The 22835-nt window shown below is 43.1% G+C and overlaps 1 protein-coding gene across 1 annotated transcript; it reads right to left on the bottom strand.

The window, feature by feature from the left end:
* Positions 1-10351: 10351 nt before the first annotated feature.
* Positions 10352-20916, bottom strand: EIF1B (eukaryotic translation initiation factor 1B). The gene is made up of 4 exons (XM_056520617.1): positions 20604-20916; positions 12986-13149; positions 12706-12807; positions 10352-10686 (listed from the first exon to the last, which is right to left on the bottom strand). The coding sequence occupies exons 1-4, from the start codon at positions 20632-20634 to the stop codon at positions 10642-10644; spliced, it is 342 nt and encodes a 113-aa protein (XP_056376592.1). The 5' UTR covers positions 20635-20916; the 3' UTR covers positions 10352-10641.
* Between the last annotated feature and the right edge of the window lie 1919 nt (positions 20917-22835).

The following is a 22835-nucleotide window of genomic DNA, read 5'->3' as shown; positions in this document are numbered from 1 at the left end:
GAGGAGTGTACATTGGTGACAGAGGGGTATAGAGGAGTGTACATGGGTGACAGATGGGTGTAGAGGAGTGTACTTGAGTGACAGATGGGTGTAGAGGAGTTTACATGAGTGACAGATGGGTGTAGAGGAGTGTACATGGGTGACAGAGGGGTGTAGAGGAGTGAACATGAGTTACAGAGGGGTGTAGAGGAGTGAACATGGGTGACAGATGGATGTACATAGGTGACAGAGGGATATAGAGGAGTGTACATGGGTGACAGAGGGGTGTAGAGGAGTGAACATGGGTGACAGATGGATGTACATAGGTGACAGAGGGATATAGAGGAGTGTACATGGGTGACAGAGGGGTGTAGAGGAGTGTACATGAGTGACAGAGGGGTGTACATGGGTGACAGAGGGGTGTACATGGGTGACAGAGGGGTGTAGAGGAGTGTACATTGGTGACAGAGGGGTATAGAGGAGTGTACATGGGTGACAGATGGGTGTAGAGGAGTGTACTTGAGTGACAGATGGGTGTAGAGGAGTGTACATGGGTGACAGAGGGGTGCAGAGGAGTGTACATGGGTGACAGAGGGGTGTAGAGGAGTGAACATGAGTTACAGAGGGGTGTAGAGGAGTGAACATGGGTGACAGATGGATGTACATAGGTGACAGAGGGATATAGAGGAGTGTACATGGGTGACAGAGGGGTGTAGAAGAGTGAACATGGGTGACAGATGGATGTACATAGGTGACAGAGGGATATAGAGGAGTGTACATGGGTGACAGAGGGGTGTAGAGGAGTGTACATGAGTGACAGAGGGGTGTACATGGGTGACAGAGGGGTGTACATGGGTGACAAAGGGGTGTAGAGGAGTGTACATTGGTGACAGAGGGGTATAGAGGAGTGTACATGGGTGACAGATGGGTGTAGAGGAGTGTACTTGAGTGACAGATGGGTGTAGAGGAGTGAACATGGGTGACAGAGGGGTGTAGAGGAGTGTACATGGGTGACAGAGGGGTGTAGAGGAGTGTACATGGGTGACAGATGGGTGTAGAGTGTACAGAGGGGTGTAGAGGTATATTGGTCGGTATCCATGAGCAACCATGAGATAGTGAAGTCCACTATCTGTCATCTACAATACTGATGATGACAACTACCTACCTATTTCTCCTCTCGTTTGCTGTCTTTAATTTACTATGCTCAGTTTTTACTATGACTCACTTTTGCTGTCCCCAGGAACCGATACATAATCTACCTATATATCAATTTGCATTTATATCATATGGACGCTGAGCCACCTTGGGACAAGATACATAGTCTGTGTACTATGCGCTGATATGGACACAGCTAGGAATCCCAGCTCTTCTTTGCGCATGAGCAGTTTCCACTGACATGCAGAAGGTCTTTCTGAGCATGCGCCAGTTACGGCGCGGTCCGGAGTCGAGTTACCATGGATGCAAGGACGCGCTATTGGTATTACGTCCACTCCTGACCCGGAAGTACTTCTCCATCGCAATGCACACAACACATCCGGCGCTTTGGCGCCGGTGATCGGGATACATCGTGGCAGGACACCGGAAGGCATTCACAGCTCTGCACGTAATTATATATTACTGTCACTGTACTTTCTTTGTTTTATCATGTTAAACATAGATGTCTATATACCTGATGGCTATGGGATGTCTATATTGAATTTAGGACTATGTATATGATTATTTACACTATGGATTGCACAGTTTTTTATTATGATCTCGTTTGTTTACATATGTAAATTATATATTACTCATGTCACATGACCTAGTGGGCGGTCTATAAATACCCACTTGTATCACTATGATTCACTTGAAAAAGCCAGTGTGAGACTGGTGAAACGTTGTCTATGCACATGATGGAATAAAATCACCCTTTGTTTGCAACTTGTGGAGTGCAACATCATTACATATCTACTTAATCCCAGTCAGAAATATATCAGATTCCGCTATTAGTATCATCCTATAACACAAATCAATCACAACTACAATTATTCTCCTATTTTTTTATATTATTTTTGCAACTTTCATAATACAATTTTTTGGCTCCTATTCACACCTTGGATTTCATTATGCGTTTTTGCCTGAGCCAGTTGTAATGTGTATATTTTCTTGTGCTTGTAGTTTATTTATATAAAAATTTATTTAGTAAGGACCAACCATCAAGAAAGATATTGTGATATTTATTGTGTGGTTATATTTAATATTTAGTTACCGTATATACTCGAGTATAAGCCGACCCGAATATAAGCCGAGGCCCCTAATTTCACCCCAAAATTCCAGGAAAAGTTATTGACTTGACTATAAGCCTAGGGTGGTAAATACATCATCCCCCTGTCATCATCCAGACCCCCATCATTAACACCCTCATCATCATCATCACCCTGTCATCATCCCCCGTTCATCATCACCACCTGTCATCATCCCCCCCTTCATCATCACCGCCTGTCATCATCCCACACCCCCTCTTCATCATCCTCTTGTCATCATCCCCACCCCCCTTCATCATCACCACATGTCATCAGCCCCCCCCCCCCTTCATCATCACCGTTTGTCAATGTCTGATACAGTGGTCTTCAACCTGTGGACCTCCAAATGTTTCAAAACTACAACTCCCAGCAAGCCCGGGCAGCCATCGGCTGTCCGGGCTTGCTGGGAGTTGTAGTCTTGAAACCTCTGGAGGTCCGCAGGTTGAAGACCACTGCCGCCTTCGACATCATCCAGACCCCCCACCCCCTTTAGTTTTGTACTCACTTCCGGCAGGACGTTAGGGTGCGCTGGTCCGGTGCTGCAGGACCGTCCGGTAGGGAGACATAGTCGTTCCGGGCTGTCCATCTTCACCGGGGGGGGCCTCTTCTCCGCGCTTCGGGCCCGGAATAGAGGCGTTGCCTTGATGACGACGCACAGGGACGTTGCTAATGAACGTCCCTGTGCGTCGTCATCAAGGCAACGTGACTATTCCGGGGCCGGGCCCGAAGCGCGGAGAAGAGGCCCCCCCGGTGAAGATGGACAGCCCGGAACGACTATCCCTCCCCACCGTACGGTCCTGCAGCACCGGACCAGCGCACCCTAACGTCCCGCCGGAGGTGAGTACAAAACTAAAGGGGGTGGGGGGTCTGGATGATGTCGAAGGTCGCAGTGGTCTTCAACCTGCGGACCTCCAGAGGTTTCAAAACTACAACTCCCAGAAAGCCCGGACAGACGATGGCTGCCCAGGCTTGCTGGGAGTTGTAGTTTTGAAACATCTGGTGGTCCGCAGGTTGAAGACCACTGAGGGCGGAGAGTTCACTCGAGTATAAGCCGAGGGGGGTGTTTTCAGCACGAAAAATGGTGCTGAAAAACTCGACTTATACTCGAGAATATACGGTATACAGAGAGATTAAGTAAAGTCTTACATCTATATAAAGGTAGTGACTGAAAATCCACTAACCAGGTTTTATTTCCAAGTCCATTCCATAGATTTCCTCTGCCCCACTAATGAAGGACACGTGTATCTAGCATATAAAGAATGCACAGTCACTATTCCTTATACTTGCCTACTGAAAAAGGGGTCAATTTTAGCACCCTGAAACGCGTCTAGGCCGTTTCATCTGAACAGAGAGCTATACAAGCACTACCTTAATTACCAACATCACCTGAATCCTAGCCAGGACGGAAGTCCGCAACCCAAACCACCTGCTGCACTAACAACTGATCCTGTACACCGAGCTTACTACAAGTCTGCTGCTTCCAGCGTGAGTCCGCTACTGACATCGGTGTTTGCTGACACCACGGACCGCTTACGAGGGAGCTCCTTGCCGGAACCCTCCACCTGCCAAGGCATTCACGCCGAGATCATTGCAGAGATTACAGCACTTGCCTTTATTGGCCCACTGCAGTGCGGAACCAGCAGCTAGGGTGAGACTGTTCCATCTATTTCATACAAATTGTGAGCAAACCCATTCAATGCCACCTTAAAAAATTGTGTCATCTACTATCACCATTGAAACACCTACTGTGCTATCTTTTGCCGGACTAACGGTCCATTCCGGACCAATATTTATGGACCATCTTAGAATTTATTAGGTAGTTGCTTTATTACATAATCTATCATTAGGGCCCAATGACAGTCTACAACTATTAATGCTCTGATCGTTTTAACTGTTTTTTAATGTTATTTCTGCTTTTTATAAAAAATTAGCATTTTCTCAAAAAACATCTGTCTCATTTCATATTCATTGTGTACCCAGTAGGGTGATATTCTTGAGGTGGGGTTAAATTTGTTTACTTGATTTTTCATTATTTGATCGGTGGGGACCGATTTTTATCCACATTAACCTCGAATATCCCAGGTTGTGAGCTGCACATGCAGTCCTTTTAGATTTGTAAATTACATCTATTAAAAAAATCTTAATCCTTACAGTACTTATTAGCTGCTGAACACTACAGAGGAAATTATTTTCTTTTTGGAACACAGTGCTCTCTGCTGACATTCTCTGTCCATTTTAGGAACTGTCCAGAGCAACATATGTTTTCTATGGGGATTTTCTCCTACTCTGGACAGTTCTTAAAATGCACAGAGATGTCAGCAGAGAGCACTGTGGTCATGATGTCAGCAGAGAGCACTGTGTTCAAAAAAGAAAATAATTTCCTCTGTAGTATTAAGCAGCTAATAAGTACTGGAAGGATTAAGATTTTTTTAAATAGAAGTAATTTACAAATCTGTTACTTTCTGGCACCAGTTGATTAAAAAAAAAAAAAGTTTTCCACCAGAGTACCCCTTTAAGGTCTCTTTTTACTGCATTATTGAATTTAACCAGGCTACTGCCGATGGCCACTGGTGGGCAAAGAGAGCATTTGTTACTCCCTCTGAAAGCAATAATTTCCACCTGAGATAGCTAGTGTCCCACAGGATCATCTAGAATAAAAAACAGAGCAGGAAGCTCTCCCTAGTCTGATACCGTAAGATATACAGGTAACGCAGAATCTCAATGTGCGCTTACCAAGTCGGGCTGTACTGCGTCCAAGTACAACCATGGATAAGAGTGCATACAATGAAGAGTTCCAGCAGCCGCTCCACCTTTCACAGATAACAGATCCAAACCAATTTCCTCCAAAATGGGCAGTCAAAGAGGCGCTTGAAACCGAGGTGAGAGTGAAACTTCTACTTTATTCCCATAATGCATTATGGGAATAAAGTAGAAGTTTTACTTTCACCTCGGTTTCATGCGCCTCTTTGACTCCGCCCATTTTGGAGGAAATTGGTTTGGATCTGTTACAGGATCATCTAGGTTCAATAAAAGCTCCAGATCCCACGTCTCAGATGGTGTACTGACAAAATAGCCACTGAAATTCCCTAGGATGGCTGGAATTTTATCAAAGAACTTATGCAGGTCCATTTTACTAATCTCTTTTTAGGGTGGGTTCACACTACGTTTTCTCCCATACGGGAGCGCATACGGCAGGGGGGAGCTAAAACCTTGCGCTCCCGTATGCGCTCCCGTATGTCATTCACTTCAATGAGCCGGTCGGAGTGAAACGTTCGGTCCGGTCGGCTCATTTTTGCGCCGTATGCGCTTTTACAACCGAACCTAAAACCGTGGTTGACCACAGTTTTAGGTCCGGTTGTAAAAGCGCATACGGCGCAAAAATGAGCCGACCGGACCGAACGTTTCACTCCGGCCGGCTCATTGAAATGAATGACATACGGGAGCGCATAAGGTGGCATACGGGAGCGCGAGGTTTTAGCTCCCCCCTGCCGTATGTGCTCCCGTATGGGAGAAAACGTAGTGTGAACCCAGCCTTACATGTCTATTTCAAATGCAGTCCAGTCAAAATTTTCAGTTATACAAAAGTTCAATCCCTTTCCCTCTTGGGAGATGAAGTCTTTGGTAAGTGGTATGTCTAACAGATTTATAGGATAATTCTCACTGTTCTCTAGTCCTTCCATGTGACTGTTTTTCTCTTCATACGCTTCCTTGTTAGCCATCCTGTGCCGGCGGCCTCTCATCTTTGGTCTAAAGGGGTGCTATATTAGACTGGGGGGCTCCTGCAGGTTCTGATCTATCTTGCTGTCTTTTATTGGGCTTATTACCACCCCGACATAGTCCTGATTCGGTATTCCAATAGTCACAGATTATTTTTCTTGCACATGTTTTTTTCTTTTGGGCATTTTTCCATGTGAAAACCTTCCCATTCTCAAAATCCAATTACTCCCTAAAGAACCGGTCTCGCTTTTTTTCTTTAATTTCCATTTGTTGTTCAGCTATCTTTCCTTCTATTTTACTTTAGAAAGCCTCCGCCTTTTATTGCTCTAAATGACTCCTTCGTTCAGTCTTACATTTGCATAACTCCACTGTTATGTCATTATATTCTTGTTCATTCTGTTTTAATAACCTTACTACATTCAGGGAGTGCTGCAGATATAACTGATCCCATTCAGATTTGAAATTCTCATCTTGTTTGTACCTCCTCGTGGCACTGCTATTCACCAGGTAGGATGAAAGCGACTTAAAGGTGTACTCCGGCCCTAATAAATCTTATCCTCTATCCAAAGGATAGGGGATAAGATGTATGATCGTGGGGATCCTGCCACTGTGGACCCCCACAATCTGTCATTCTGCACCCACTTTGTGAGCTCTCTGCAGAGTGTGAAGACGACGAGGTGGAGCATCGTGACCTCACGATGCTGCCCCGTGTAATGTCACACCCCACCCCCTCAATGAAAGTCTATGGGAGAGGGCGTGGCATCCAAGTTTTCCAATTTTATGTTCAGGATTCCATGTACAAGTTAACTGTATCTTGTCTTTGCTGTTAAAAATAAACTGGTCAGCATTTTCTCATCCTGATGAGATTCTAGATTTCTCTGTACAGTAGTAACATCTATTTAAACAAAGCATAGAACAAACATACAAAAGTAGATACAACAGATGGTCTCTGTGGGTAACAAAAGTTGATGAGGATAGAATGTAACTGAGGGGTGCACTACGATCAGTGTGGACAACCTGCCTAATTTGGCTACCTGTATCAGCACTGAAACAGATTGAAAAACCAGTAAAAAGTTCTAGATACAATATATATAGCTGAAACGAAAAGCAAATATGCACATAATACATTATATGCTGTGCAAAACAGAGCTGTAAGAAAATGTATAAATTATACAAAAGTTAATTTCTTTCATTTACACCAATAGGTCCGGTGGCTTGCCATCTCGAGATCCACTGGGCTTCCCTCCACTACTGGTAATTATATATCTAGACCTGGAGGGAGACATTAAAAAAGGAAAACTGTCACCAAGTTCACCCACACTAAACCCAATACACTGGGTTATAGTGTGGGCGAACTGGATTCAAACGAGGAGTCACTTATTGTCAACTGGCTGCCAAGATATATGCTTCAAAAGTTCCAGGATTTCTATAGTGAAGCGCCCTGAAGGACTCTCCCCACCGGCTGTCTGCCTCTCTCCTGGAGTAACGCTCCTAAGGCCGCCCCTCCGCTTTGCATATTCATTAGCTTCAACTCATGGTTGCAGTGCTCTGTCCAAGAGCACATGTGCCACTCTTTCCCCAGCTCTCACGTCATCAAGACAGCATACAGTGAGCACTCTACTCCGAGGGCGCAAGGGAGGCGCGGCAATTGGTCATGTTCTGTGAGAGAAGCAATCAAGCATTGTAGGAGTGGCGGGACTAAGGCAGAGGTAGGAGGGGGGGTAATTGGAGGGGGAGAGTGGGCTTAGGTGTAAATCCACAAAGTGCTGCGATCACATGAGCTGTGACTCCGATGTGGAGATGAAGCTAATGAATATGCAAAGCAGAGGGACGGCCTTAGGAGCTTTACTCCGTGAGAGAGCCATGGCCAGCAGGCAGGCAGACACCTTCAGTGCACTTATAGAAATCCCAGAACTTTAATATATATCTCTGTAGCCAGTTGACAAGAGTAAATGAACCCTTGTTTGAATCCTGTTCACCCACACTAACCCAGTGTATTGGGTTTAGTGCGGGTGAACTGGTTGACCGTTTTCATTTAACAGCTTTTGAAGATCCATTATGAGCTATTTAAAAAAAAAAAAAAACAAAAAAAAAATCAGTCACCCAAAAAGCGATTATAAAAATCACACTTTTTAAAATGGTTATAAAAACTACAAGAAATTAGCCCTAACCGTGAAAAAAAGTTTTGTAATGTGGCAACACTAATAACTTAGTTTTTTTCCCTTAAGGAGGCCCTTTTTCTTCTGTAAAAATTGAACAGAAGAATTTTAGCCTCTTTAAAAAGGACATGTGCAGCAAAAGACAACTTATCCCCTATCCAAAACTTGTGACATACACTGTTAACAGCACAAGGACGTGTATACATGTCCTTGGTAGTTAAACATTGTTTCCTTTTTCCACACACTTAATGCCAGCTTTATTGGTTTGGTCACTTCTGAGTATCAGTGGTTTGTTCCTTTTCATGACCAGCCTAATTGCAATTTCCTGTGTCTTTCAAATATGCAATTTAAAAAGAGTCCCATTTCTAGTGGACTCAATTTAAGCTGCCCCAGCCTAAAAGTTAATCATGCACCACTTATCTTAATTAACCCCTTGATGACTGATTTTAGTTTTTGCACTCCTTTTCCTGCTCGCTTTCTAATAGCCTTAACGCTTTCAATATTTTCACCTACCAACCAATTTGGGGGCTTTTTTTTTTACGTCAATGGTATGTTATAACCTAATTTTCAGTATAAAAAAACCCGGGGCAGAATTAGGAAAACCACCAATTACAAATTGGGGGTTTCCATTTCTACACTGCATTTTTCAGTGAATACAAAAACATTACATTTTGCAGGGCTATACAATAAGTGATATCCAATTTATATAGGTTGAGGGTTATTTTACTGCAAAAGAAAAATTTTGGTTTTAAAATTAGTATGTTTGTTTAGAATTGTCCTTGTCTGACCTCCTGATCTAAACTTTTCAAAGTTATGAAAGAAGTGATCTGATTGGTTGCTATGGGCAACTCAGCAACTTTTCCTCAGGACAGATCTCCTCCCCATCCCGTTTGCTGGAGTGTGATTGCAGTTAGGCTATGTTTCTGCCTGTAATTCTACCTGAATTTATAGCTAACACTTCAAATGGGATACTGCTGTTTAATTCAGAGCAGAATTTCCTCTGCAGGAATTCCATTTATTGTATTGGCTATATATTTGTGCAGAAATTCTGCTGTGTAAACATAGCCTTAGGCTTTAACAGAAACATTGGAGTAATCCAGATCCAGAACACAATTCACCTTCCTCTGCAGAGGTTGAGTAATCTCCCTCAGGTGTCTATGTACAGGGCTACACCAGTGCATTTTTTGCAGGACTAAGGCTGGGTTCATACTTCAGAACTCATGGCCAGACAAAATGCAGATGGAGATTCGGAGCGTGGTCAGCACCAACTGAATCTGAGTCTGCGCTACAACCTCAAAGACATTGCCATCCCCATAGAAGGCAATGTCTGCAGAGTGTAAAGCCGCCAGAACACTGAACAAGTTCAGTGTTCTGTAGAATTTTCCAGGTGGAAAATCTGCCTTAGACTCACTCCTGGAACCCCATTGCCAGCAACAATTCACAGTTCAGACAGCAGGCACTGAAGCAAAGACCGCTTAGAAAAGTGGTGTCCATAGATGGAAATCCATTCCCAAGCAGATTCCAGAGGCTGAACTTGGCATTACCACAGCAGATTTTCTGAAACCAATGGGGTACTTCTGCCACAGAATTTCCAAATTGAGTTTTGCTGCTGAATTCCATGAGAAAATTTGGCAGTGTAAAACAGTCTAAGACTCCATAAATAGCTGGATCTCTTCAGTGAAAAACGGGGTGCCATTTCTGGTTAACAAATAAAACTGAACATAGAGCGTGATTTGCAGACAATACAGATTTTATTGAATCACATTTTCAGGACCAGAAATGGGTCATGAGGGCTGATATTTTGCCCCCTAACCAATAATGCAGATGCAGCTACTGTGGAATTAAGGGCAATTTAGCAAGTCTTAAAGTTACCCAAGATGACAAAAAACAAAAAAACACCCCTCTAAATGTTTTTCAATGCAAACTTCCCTGTAATTTTAGACTTCAGCAACAGTTTAGTATCTGCTTAACTGGTTGTAAAACTTCAATCTGAAGATTAGCTCATTCCTCATCTTAAATGCAACTTTTCTGAATGTGTGTAAACATTTTGCAATACCAACATTAATATGCATTCTAAATGCACAGTGAAGGCCTTCTACATGCAGTCTAGAGTTCAGGAAGCCAGTAGCCTCCACTATTTACCAGGATATTCCATTAAGTCAGCTGTTCATTGCAAGTGGAATACAGAACTATAAATGAAAACGAAAGCCAATGTAGGCAGCAAACATGTTTTAATACAACAAAAACATCAAATCAAGTGGAAAAATGTTGACAGAGCACTAAAACATTTCCATTGGAAATGCGCTAAAACTCAATGTTCCAACCTACCATCTCACAGCTATTTTTTTATGTGTTACTAGCCTACTCTTTACACACTTCTGATAATCATGCACAAGAGGACCTAGTGTTGAATGCTCAGACATATTGAAAGTCCTTCTACTGCAAATATTCATGTTTCAAAAGTGCCAGTCTTGGCGGGAAAGAATGAAGATAGAATTCACATCTCAGAAACCATGGACCTTCAGCTGTTCTTCCTTCACAATGCCAATCTGCAAGAATAGAAGTTAAGTGTCAGCCAAAGTTAAACATTTACACCTACAAGGGTGTAAAGGTACAAGAGCGAGTCTCAGGCGCACAAAGTACTTTAGTAGCTAAAGATACATTACTGACTTCAGAGCTTAGGAGACCTCCTACAGAAGAGAAACTAACCATCAAACAAGCAGCTGTCAAGATATATGCAAAGTTATGTTTTATACCATTACAGACTTTTCCTGGAAAATTCCATTTTGGTGACAATGGGGGAGATTCATCAAAACCAGTGTAGAGGAAGAGTGGTGCAGTTGCCCATAGCAAACAGATTGCTTGAAAAATTAAAGCAGCAATCTGATTGGTTGCTATGGGCAACCTTTACTCCGCACAGGTATTGATAAATATCCCATGGAGTGTCTTAGAAAATGAACAAATGCTTTGTATGTGGGTTTTTTTTTTTTAAGGTGTTTTGGCTTAAATTCAACCAAAGGTTGACACTAGAGATGAGCAAACTTAGTGATTCGATTCATCAAAAACTTCTCGGCAGTTGCTGACTTTAGCCTGCATAAGCTAGTTCGGCTTTCAGGAGCTCCTGAAAGCTGAAGTCATTTATGCAGGCTAGAGTCAACAACCACCAAGAAGTTTGTGATGAATCGAATCACTAAGTTCGCTCATCTCTAGCTTCATTCACACCACATTTTTGCAATACAGTTCCCATATACATTCAATTTGAAAACTGTACAGAACTGTACGAAAACCATATGCATTGACTATTTACAACCGTATCCCAAAAGATGCATCTGGTTTTGTACTTTTGCATCTTGTACGATTTTGTTTTTTTTTCGCCCAAAACTGTAGCCTACCACGGTTTGTCTGACTGAAAAGCCATATTGAAACCAGATACGGTTCTTTAACATGGGAGTCAATTAGAACCCTGTTTGCACATGCGCAGTGCACACCGAATGGAAAGTAAAGTAGAAAATGTACACTAAACAAAAAATATTTTTTCAAACTGTATACGGGAAAAAATATGTACACTTTCAGGAATCAACCCGATATGGGAACTGTATTGCAAAAACGTGGTGTGAATACAGCCTAATAGACGTATTAGTCGGCACTTAAAGGATAACAAACATTTTAAGGGTATGTTCACTGAGGAATTGGCGAGGAATTCTTGCTTGGGGTATGTTCACACTGCAGAATCCCCACGGAATTCATCGAGTAAAACTCTGCACAGTGGACATTACCATCAGTGTGAATGGGTTTCCGCGAGACCCGTTCACGCTGTGGAATTTCAGCGTCGGACAATTACGCCGCTGAAATTGTTCTGTGCAAAGAACATGTTCATTCTTTGCGTGGAAGTCCGAACACTGCAAAACTGTCAATGGTGACGGCGCAGTGCCGCAAGGTCCGACTGCCACTTGCCAGTCTGAATCTCCGCTCGCTGAATTCACACTCCGTAGTGTGAACATACCCTTAAGAATTCTGCCACGGAATACAGGAGGAAGTTTTTTCCTGGACGACCATCAGTTAGTTCGAATTTCCATTTTTTGCATGGAACGGAGTCGGGCTGAAAATTCTCATTGATTTGGGACAAAGACACGGATTCCGCATGAAGAATGAACATGTTCATTCTTCATGCGGAATGGACTTCAGCTTGCGAAAATTTCTCTGAACCGAGTGGAAGTACAGTTAAACTCTATTGGAGAGGAATAAGAGTGGAATTACTCGAGTAAACTCTCTAATTCCTCAGTGTGAACATACCCAAAGGCTTTAGTCCTAAGAATATGAACAGCTAGATCAAGAAGTTCAGAATTTAGTTACCATTGTGTCAAGCACAATTTACTTGTACAGAACAGATCACTAAATCTGCTCGTAAAACCCAGAAAGGCAAGAATGAGAAAGCTTTATTTTAAACCTGAAAGCCAACAGATGTTCTATAGTCCTTTATAAGTTTATGAATTGGCTGTAAAGGGCATCAAGCACATATACTTAGGACTAGAATGCTTTTGCATCTTTTGAAGATTGTGTCAACTTACTTCCATGAGAAACTGACAGATGTTTTTCCTCTGGTCACCCTGGAGCTGAATGACTTCACCGTACTCTGGATGTTCAATCACAGTACCATTACAGGCAAATTTCTATGAGGGAAAGAAAACTGACTTAGTCCTATTTTGCAATAAAATACTGAGCGCTACAAAACTGTAACCCTGCTAAATAAAACACTTCAATAACCTAATTTTACTACCTGAGCATTTTCCATTTAGTTATGTAGCTGAAATTAGCTTTACCATTTAATAGCCGAAAGTGAAACTTTACCTTCTTAAAGGCTTTTACAAGTTTCTTTTTGTCGTAATCATCAGCGATACCCTGTACAGTGGTCAGAGTCTTCCTGCCGTTTCGTTGTTGAATTCTTATATGGATATAATCTTCTGTCCCTGCCGGGAGTAAGTCGTCACCCTTAGTTGCATCAGCAAAGGGGTCTGAAAAAGAATTTATATATATTTTTTTAATTTAAATATCAAGCTTGAGACACTGCAACAACATCAAGACCTCACTGCATTAACCAGTTTAAAAGGAGTACTCTGGGATGTTAAATCATACTCCCGGCAGTAAAAAAAAGTAAAGAGGTAAATACCTTCCATCGCTCCCCTGGTAATCCGCCCCGTCCTCCATCCTCTTCCTGGTTGTCGGCGAGTCATACTGCACTCAGCTAATCACCGGCCACAGCAGTGGCCCGCCTCGGCTGGCGATGGGGCAAAAAAGTTACACTGACGCTCAGCCTCTCCTCAGCAGAGGCAGGACTTCGCTGCGGCCGGTGATTGGCCGAATGCAATATGACTCACCGACAACCAGGAAGAGTATTGTGGCGGAGGCAGGAGCGGGTTACTGGAGGCACTGGAAGGTATGCATATGCCAGCAGTGTGAATTACAGTTTTAACTTCCCAGGTGCCAGTCCCTTATAGATGCCAAGAACCGTATCGACACTAGCCTTTCATGGCATCATATGCAGATCACTAACCATTCACTGGTTAGACTACATGGATGCTTTAGTGGCGCCAGCCATGCCTTCCTTAGTCAGGCTTGACCACCTCCCAGCACTCAGGTTGTGAAGAATAATCCATCCCTTAAAAAAAAAAAATCACTATGTAGATTCCTTAGGGAGTTCTCATACCTTTTTGTGATTCATCCATCTGCAACACCCCCATTTTGGGGTGTTCTAATTTGGAGGATAGTTTCAGGCCCTGACAGCCCTCCCTGAAGCCCTGGGTGTAGCCTCCTTCCTGAATAACTACTGTCGCCATTTTGAAAGGAGACCAAAGATAAATGAGGGAGGCGGCAGCCCGGAAGGAGGAGTTCACTCCCACATTGGCACAGGCTAGAGCTCACCCCTCGTTTTGGGGTGTAAAGATTCAGGCAGCTCCAATCCCAACTCCAGGAAATGCGCTCCGACCAGAGGTTAGCGCCTCCCCTCAAATGGACAATGTAGAAAGATAGGATGTCCAGCACTGGTGTCTTGGATAAAAGCTGTAAATCTTTATTGAAGTAGTCACAGGATACAAAAGCGTAACCAAACACATTGCCTACGTGTTTCGGGCACTCCTGCCCTTAGTCATGGCATAAAATGTATTGACATCAGCCATCTTAAATACTCCTATACAAGTCACATGATAAAAAGAATGACGTCATACAAACATCTAAAAAATCCGGGAGTGGAGTCAGGTACAAAGCAAGATAAGACTATACATGTAGAACAGGCTGCTTAAACACATGGGCAAAAGAATATCCCAACAAGATCACTACACATACTATGAAAAAGTCAAATACATAATTTACTTCAGTATGAGGATCAGATCCTGTCACATTCATGCCTTGAGGTACTCTAGTATCTAATAAGAACATCCAAAACTATTCTGTGTTCAATAAGATCCTTAACATGTCTCCTCTATTTGTTCTTCTAATTCTTTCAATGCCCATTACTCTTAAAGTGTCAACCCTACCTTCATGTCTCTGAAATGTTTTGAGAGGGCTGAGATTATATTCATCACTTCTGGCATCAGATATGTCTCCGTACCATGGTTTTCAAAGAATTGGAGGTGCAGCCTACATACTGACTGTCACATGTCCCACGTGGCAAGATAAACCACATTCAATATTGCAGTTTATATGGTCTTTAATTTTAAAGACCCGCCATTACTACAGGAAGAGAACCATTTCCATGTGTTTGCACGCGATACAGACACTATGGCCGCACTACCAATTTCCTGCATTGTATAGCCAAGTGTGTTTGCTATTTTTACTGCTATTATACATACTGGGAGACAATGCTTCCAATAGATGGGCCTTTTCTGGAGACCATCCAAAAACAGTCACTCAGGATCCTGTTACATGATTGGGGTGTACTTACGTAGAATATTTCCTATTTTATAAAAATTGCTTGCTGTATTGTGTAATAGGAAATATTGTATGCAAGTACAACCCAATCTTGCAACAGGATCCAAATTTTTTTTAAAGGATCCTGAGTGTTTTAGGATGGTCTCCAGAAAAGGCCCATCTATTGGAAGCATTGTGTCTCCCAGTATGCATAATAGCAGTAAAAATAGCAAACACTTGGCTATACAATGCAGTAGGGATCGACCGATTATCGGTTTGGCCGATAATCACGATTTTGGGCATTATCGGTATCAACAATTACCTTGCCGATAATGCCCCGCCCCCATCGCACTGCTTATACCGGAATATCGGTATAGGTTATCGGCTATCGGCACTAACCTCCACCGATTATCGGTATCGGTCGATCCTTACAATGCAGGAAATTGGAAGTGCGGCCATAATGTCTGTATCACGTGCAAACACATGGAAATAGTTCTCTTCGTGTAGTAATGGTGGCTCTTTAAAATTAAAGACCATATAAACTGCAATACTGAAAATGTGGCTTATCTTGCAAAGTGTGACATGTGACAGTATGTAGGCTGCACCTCCAATTCTTTGAAAACCATGGTACGGAGACATATCTGATGCCAGAAGTGATAAATATAATCTCAGCCATTTCAAAGAGACATGAAGGTAGGGCTGACACTAAGAGTAAGGGGCACTGAAAGAATTAGAAGACTAAATAGAGGAGACATGAATGAAAAGGATCTTGAACAGAGAATAGTTTTGGATGTTCTTATTAGATACTAGAGTACCTCAAGGCATGAGTATGCAACAGGATCTGATCCTCACACTGAATTTATATATGTTATGTATTTGACTTTTTCATATATAGTATGTGGAGATCTTGTTGAGATATTCTTACTTTTGCCTATGTGTTTAGCTGATCCATTATAGAGGTAGCCGGGTTGGGGGGTCTGTGGCTCTGTTGTTTATAGCGTCTGGCTGGACTAGGCGCTAACAATGGATTGCAGAGCACAGATCAATGGAGTTCAATAGAAATCCAGTGATTTGTATGAGGAATCTAAAGATTCCTCCTAAAAGTAAGTAAGTGTGTGTGTGGGGGGGGGGGGGGGGGGGGTATGAAACAACACTACAGGGGTCAAAAGATGGCAATTTAAATTTGAAAGTTTTATTTGAAAAAGTTCAGAATTTTTTTTTAATTAGTAAAACAAAAACTATACAAATCTGGTATTGCTGTAATCAAGCCGGTCTAAAGTATCAAAACAACATGTTAGCTCAACCACAAGGTAAATGGCGTAGAAAAGAAAACCACCAAATTTGCTAAATTATCTTTTACTATTTCACTTCACAGAATAAATAAAGGCTCGCAGAATATGTTATTGAAAAATTAAAAAGGCATCATTGTAGTAGGTAGTTATGGCTATTACAGGGCGAGGAGGAAAAATGTGTAAAAACAAAAAATCGGTCCGGACAAGTGGATCGTCATGAGGGACAAGTAGATTTTGCTCTGTGTTTCCACACCTGTGTTCTGCATGTATAGTCTTGCTTATCTTGCTTTGTATCCAACAATTCAACTCTGGATTTTTTAGATGTTTGTATGACATTTTTATCATGTGACTTGTATAGGAGTATTTAAGATTGTTAATGTCAGTACATTTTATGCCATGACTAAGGGCAGGAGTGCACGAAACACGTAGGCGTTGTGTTCTGTTATGCTTGTATCCTGTGACTACTTCAATAAAGGTTTACAGCTTTTAACCAAGACAGGTGCTGGACATCCTATCTTTCTACCTCATTTTGGGGTGTTCTATTCCCATTTGACAGCTTCCTGAATTTATCAGATGGGTATGCTTATGCTGGAGGTATGGGTGGGCTTCAAGAGGCCAAAGGAGTGAATAATTTACCTCAGTGCAGTACACACTGCTTCCTTTTGACAGTCAGCACAAAGCAGTGTGTACCGCATAGATGAAAGTTATTCACAAACCAGTAAGCCCACCCATACTTTCAGTGCACAGTAATTTTGCAGAATGAATCTATACACACTTTTTAAAAAGGGACCACAAGATGTCCTCTTAAGGGTGCATTTCCACAGTATCCTGCACATATTTGATGCTGCAGATTTGAAGCTGTGTTCAATTAGTTTACATTGAAAACTGCAGCTTCAAGTTCTGCACAGGATACTGTATATGTCAATATACCCTTAAACAGGCATTGATCCATACCATATATTATGATTATGGCTATATTCTTGCATATTTCCTGATCCACAACGCTGAAACCTTGTGTATTTCACACCGAAACTGCCTGAATTAACCCCTTAATGACCAAGGACGTATATTTACGTCCTCGGCGGGCACCCGCGATATAACGCGGGATCACACGGGAATGTTTCCGATGCCAGGACCAACAGCGCGCGGCAGCGGTGCCGCGCGCTATTAACCCTTTAGACGCGGCGTTCAAAGTTGAATGCCGCGTCTAAACCGAAAGTGAAACCTTCCCGGCTGCTCAGCAGGGCTGATCAGGACCACCGAAGTGAAAATGTGGTGTCCCGATCAGCTGGGACACGAGCGGAGGTACTCTTACCTGCCTCTGGCATGTCCCCTCGGCGATTGATTGCTCCAAGGCTTTGCAGGGATCAGGGTAAAAGATCAGTGTGTGCAGTGTTATAGGTCCCTATGGGACCTATAACTGCAAAAAAAAAAAAAAAAAGTGTAAAAAAGGTCACTTTTTATATCATGAAAAAAGCGATCAATAAGTCCGATCAATACAAAAACTGTTCCGCCAAAAACTTCACATCACGGCACAAAAAATGAGCCCTCATACCGCCCCATATGCGGAATAAAAAAAGTTATAGGGGTCAGAAGATGACAATTTTAGACAAATTTTCTTGCATTTAGTTATGATTTTTTCCAGCAGTACAACAAAAATCAAACCTATATAAGTAGGTATCATTTAAGTCATATGGACCTACAGAAGATAAGGTGTCATTTTTACCGAAAAAATGTACTGTGTAGAAAAGGAAGCCCCCCAAAATTTACAAAATGGCGTTTCTTCAATTTCGTCCCACAATGATTTTTTCCCCGTTTCGCCGTAGATTTTTGGGTAAAATGACTGATGTCACTGCAAAGAAGAATTGGTGGCGCAAAAAAATAAGCCATCATATGAATTTTAAGGTGCAAAATTGAAAGGGTTATGATTTTTAAAAGGTGGAGGAGGAAAAAATGAAAGTGCAAAAACTGAAAAAACCCGTGGTCCTTAAGGGGTTAATAGATCCAAGCTGTATACATGTGAAGAATGTATTTAAATAAGTGTTTTTTTTTACCTGTACCAGCCATAGCTGCCTTATTGCTTGTGCCATTAGGTAAAATAGGCTCCAGCTTTGGCCATATGAAACTACCAACACTGCTAAATAGATTGCAATGCAGTTTTAAATGATTTTTATTGTGCAGATGCACCGTGATGTAGAAAAACTCCTTGAATATATTATTGGTTGGTCTTTGGTGCACGGGAGACATTACTTTTGCATCTAGAGCAGTGGTCTCCAAACTGAGGCGCTCCAGATGTTGCAAAACTACAACTCCCAGCATGCCCGGACAGCCGTTGGCTGTCCGGGCATGCTGGGAATTGTAGTTTTGCTAAAACTGGAGGTCTGCATATTGAAGACCACTGATCTAGAGCATCTAGTTCCTCACCCAGACTAGTGTTGAGCGACATCGGCCATATTCGAATTTGCCATATTTTGGACAAATATTCATCATATACTCGCAAAATTTGCGGCCTTTACTATGCGCCATAAAATGTGCATGCGCAATATCGCTTGATAAAGAGCTAAAAGGAGGGAGGGATCAATATGCGTGAAAAATTCACACATGCAAATTTTCGGGGGCCCGCCAGTCTGACAGTAACTAGTATTGAAGCCTTGTTTACACCACAGGGTGGAAGCAGGGAGTGGTGATCACTAATGTACTGTGACGGAAAAAAATAAAATAAATAAAGCCAATATTCGTAATTGCGAATATTTAGTGCTATATTTGCGAATATGCGATATTCGCAGTAAATATTTGCATTGCGAATATTCACGCCCAACACTAACCCAGGCCTCTTGTACCCTCCTGAGATGCCCTGCAGTGATGTACAGTAGTATCAGTAGTCAATGTGGGGATCCAGCTGGGATTTGAGAGAAGCACAGCACAAGAGGTCAGCACCTTCACAGTGCCTAGAGATGGGATTTCTCTACACCTATAACATTGTACAGAACACATGGGGTCAGGGTGTTATAGGAGGCTACTCAGCCTGCAGTGCCAAGAACTAAGGCCAGGGACCACCAGATGGGGACTCCTTTAGTGATGATTGAGGGGGAGGGGGAGAACGGGAGCAGTTTTTGTAACAAGCTGAATATATTGAGATAAAGGAAATGTACATCAGTTAGGCTGCATTCACATCTAGTTTTTGCAATACAGTTCCTGTATCCGGTTTCATTGAAAAAAGAAAAAATCAAACCGCATATATGCATATATATATATATATATATATATATATATACATATATATATATATACATACACACACACAATTGTAAACCATATGCCAACCGTAGCATCAGATTGTGTACGTTTTGCATCATTTACAGGTTTATACGTTTTTACCCGTACACAACCGTAGTCAACTACGGTTGTGTCTCCCAGTGAAAAACCAGACACAACCCCGTATACGGTTATTTTAAAATGGAGTTCTATGGTTACTGTATTGAACCGTATGCGTATATGGTTACATCCGGTTTTTCATTATTTTTTTTTAAACAAACAACTTTATTTAAAATGTTGGCAAACATAAAACCGTATCCGCTTTTTCCTTCAAGGAAAACGTATGCAAACGGACATCCGTTTTCAAACCGCACAAGGTTTAAAAGCGTGAGGCGGCATATACGGTTGCATACTTTCGGTCAGGCTTGGAAACACTATTTAACAGAAACTGGATACGGGACCCATATTGCAAAAACGAGATGTGAACCCTGCCTTAGAGGCTGCAGGGCCGTGTTGACACACACATATATATATATATATACATATATATATATATACATATATACATATATATACATATATATACATATATATATATATATATATATATATATAGATATATATAGTTTCAGACCAGACCCTGTACAGAATTCACTGACCCCTCTAGTACAGTAGCTAAATTGGGAGGGCGCTTCGGGCCACATCCTGACAGTGTGAACATTCTCTTCCTCCTCGCTGGAGTACGGACATAGCCCAATAAATAACGAGTATACATCAATCCCTCACACCCAATAACATACCGAGCCGGGAACCCACCATAAGCCCCAGAGGATCCCTCATACCAAGGATAGTCCCAGGCCCTGACCACCCTCCCCGGAGCCCGGGGTGTAGCCTCCTTCCCGGATAACTACTGTCGCCATTTTGTGAGAAGACAAAAGATGGAGACGAGGAAGGCGGCAGCCCGGACAGAGGAGCTATCCCCACCCGGACCGGGCTTAGGAGCGCCCCCTACTCACCGAAAGAGTTGAGGTTCTGGATAGAGGACATGCGATATTATTACGTGCACGGAGTGCAGAGGAAAAGGCTGGCGACGGCTGAAGAGCGGGCTGGTGCGGGGCTGAGAGCACTGGCCGGGCGGCGGACACCTTCTCAGACAGTGAGGACGCGAAGGCAATGGCGGCGTCAGGAGCTGCTGGACGGACGGGACTTAGGCTAATGAGAGGCGTGGAAGGCTCTAACTACGAGGCCTACAAAAGCCTAAAGCTGCTTGCTTGCAGTCTAGAACAAAATGGCCGTGTTGCGGCTTTTTAGCTGCTTGCTTTGCCACCGGTCACGTGTTGTCCACGCCCTGCAGGGATAGGTTGGGTATTGTAGTTCTTTATGGCCTCGGACCTGCAGACTTGAGGGGGGCGGAGCCAGAATGTAACTACAGTTCCCAGAATGCTGGGCTGTAATCGGAAGGATTAGCCCGTTGTACGGTGGGGGAGGGTGGATATACGTGACGGGAGGAGGAGGGTCGTCCTGTTTACTTCAATTGGTATTTGTGTGCTTGTTGGGTGTAATGGTCGGGGCCGCCGCCATCTTCATTCCAGACTTTACTGCTGGCCGGTTGCTTGGGGTTCTGGCCATTAGATGTTATTACACCCTATTAATTTATAGGAGAAAATGTGATAGTGTACAAGTCCCTTCACCACACAGGGTTTCGGTTTAAAATTCCTTGCCTTTTAACCCCTTAAGGACTCAGGAAACTTTCATTTTGGTGTTTTCATTTTTTCTTCCTCGCCTTCTAAGAGCCATAACTCTTATTATTCCGTCCATAGACCCATATGAGGGCTTGTTTTTTTGTGTGACCCAATAATCCCCTTTAGGGTATGTTCACACATTCATATTTTTGGTACCGATTTTGCTGTCTATTGGCTTAAATGGGTAACAAAATCAGCTACAGCAGATCTGCAGCAGAAAATACGCATGTGTGAACGTACCCTAATGACTCGTATTTTTCATTTTTGCACTTACATATTTAACTCCTCATCTTCTAAATATAATGTTCCACCTACAGACTAGGGTTGCCAAGCAGCCTGTATTACTACCCTGCTGCTGGTAATTTCATATAAAAAATACCAGTAATTTACATTAAAGAGTACCTGTCATCAATAGAGATGAGCGAACTTACAGTAAATTTGATTAGTCACGAACTTCTCCGCTCGGCAGTTGATGACCTTTCCTGCATAAATTAGTTCAGCTTTCCGGTGCTCCGGTGTGACATGCCTGCCGGGAACCGCCTCCTTCCACCCCTCAGAAAGACGGTGCTCCTGAGCTAATGAAGAGGGATAAAAAAGGTATTTCCATAGCGTTTTAAACCTCAATAAACACAGGGATAAGCATAGTTAGAATAAGGGACAGATGGGGAGGGGGATCAGGGAAAGTTTAGTTGATGACAGTTACTCTTTAAGGAGCTCTATCGAATTTCCCTCTGCAGTGCAGAAGCCACCGCCCCTCACTGTACCAAGTGGCCACAGCCCGAGATTCCCTCTACAGGCAACACCGCTGCCAGATTAGTGGACAGCAGCCAAGTCCCAATCCCTGTCCCTCCTATCGCTACTCACTACCCTTCCACTGGGTATTAAGGCTAGTAAAAGCCGCCAGCCCCGCTCCCTGGTGTCCAGCTCCGTCCTGAGAGCAGGCTGACAGTGTGCAGCGGGAGGTAAGAAAGCATGTGCGGTCAGTATGCAGCTGTCATTGTGCTGGGAATTCTGCAGCTGGTACTGTGCCAGAAGTTCATCTGCACCTCCCTCTGGCACCCTCTGTAGTGTGACAATAATAGGGCAGGTGCCGATCCAGGAGACACCTATGCCAGGGGTAAGTGAGACCAGCTCTGAGCCCTGGGAGCAGGAATCCTTACTACCCCTTAAAGGAAAACTTTCACTAAACCCCCCACACTAACCTGAGGTACTGGCTGGTAGTGCGGGGGACGCTGATCAATATGCTGCCTACCATGCCTGGATCCGTTCGCCCGTTATCTTCATTATTCTTGAAATGCAAATGATTTTCTAACTGGCACAGGCGGGGTAACAAGGCTCCACCTGGCACTGTGACGTCAGCGCCGCTCGTCCACAGTGCCACTGGCTTATGACTAGTCATGCCCTCCCTCCACCTCTCCCTCTCATCCCCGCTCTTTACAGGACTCCACTGCGCTGAGGTCGCTTCCAGGTGTACACAGGAAGCGGCACATGCACAGTGGAGTCCTG

Source organism: Hyla sarda, chromosome 5 (assembly GCF_029499605.1).
Source record: "Hyla sarda isolate aHylSar1 chromosome 5, aHylSar1.hap1, whole genome shotgun sequence".
Lineage (NCBI taxonomy): Eukaryota > Metazoa > Chordata > Amphibia > Anura > Hylidae > Hyla > Hyla sarda.
This window is presented reverse-complemented; position numbering and strand designations above follow the sequence as displayed.

Excerpts from the sequence above, each read along its gene's own strand:
- EIF1B (XM_056520617.1), bottom strand. The coding sequence starts at position 20,634 with ATGTCCTCTATCCAGAACCTCAACTCTTTCG. Across the intron at positions 13,150-20,603 it reads CCAGAACCTCAACTCTTTCG|ACCCCTTTGCTGATGCAACT; the intron begins GTGAGTAGGGGG and ends ATTCTTTTTCAG. Across the intron at positions 12,808-12,985 it reads TTGTAAAAGCCTTTAAGAAG|AAATTTGCCTGTAATGGTAC; the intron begins GTAAAGTTTCAC and ends TTTCCCTCATAG.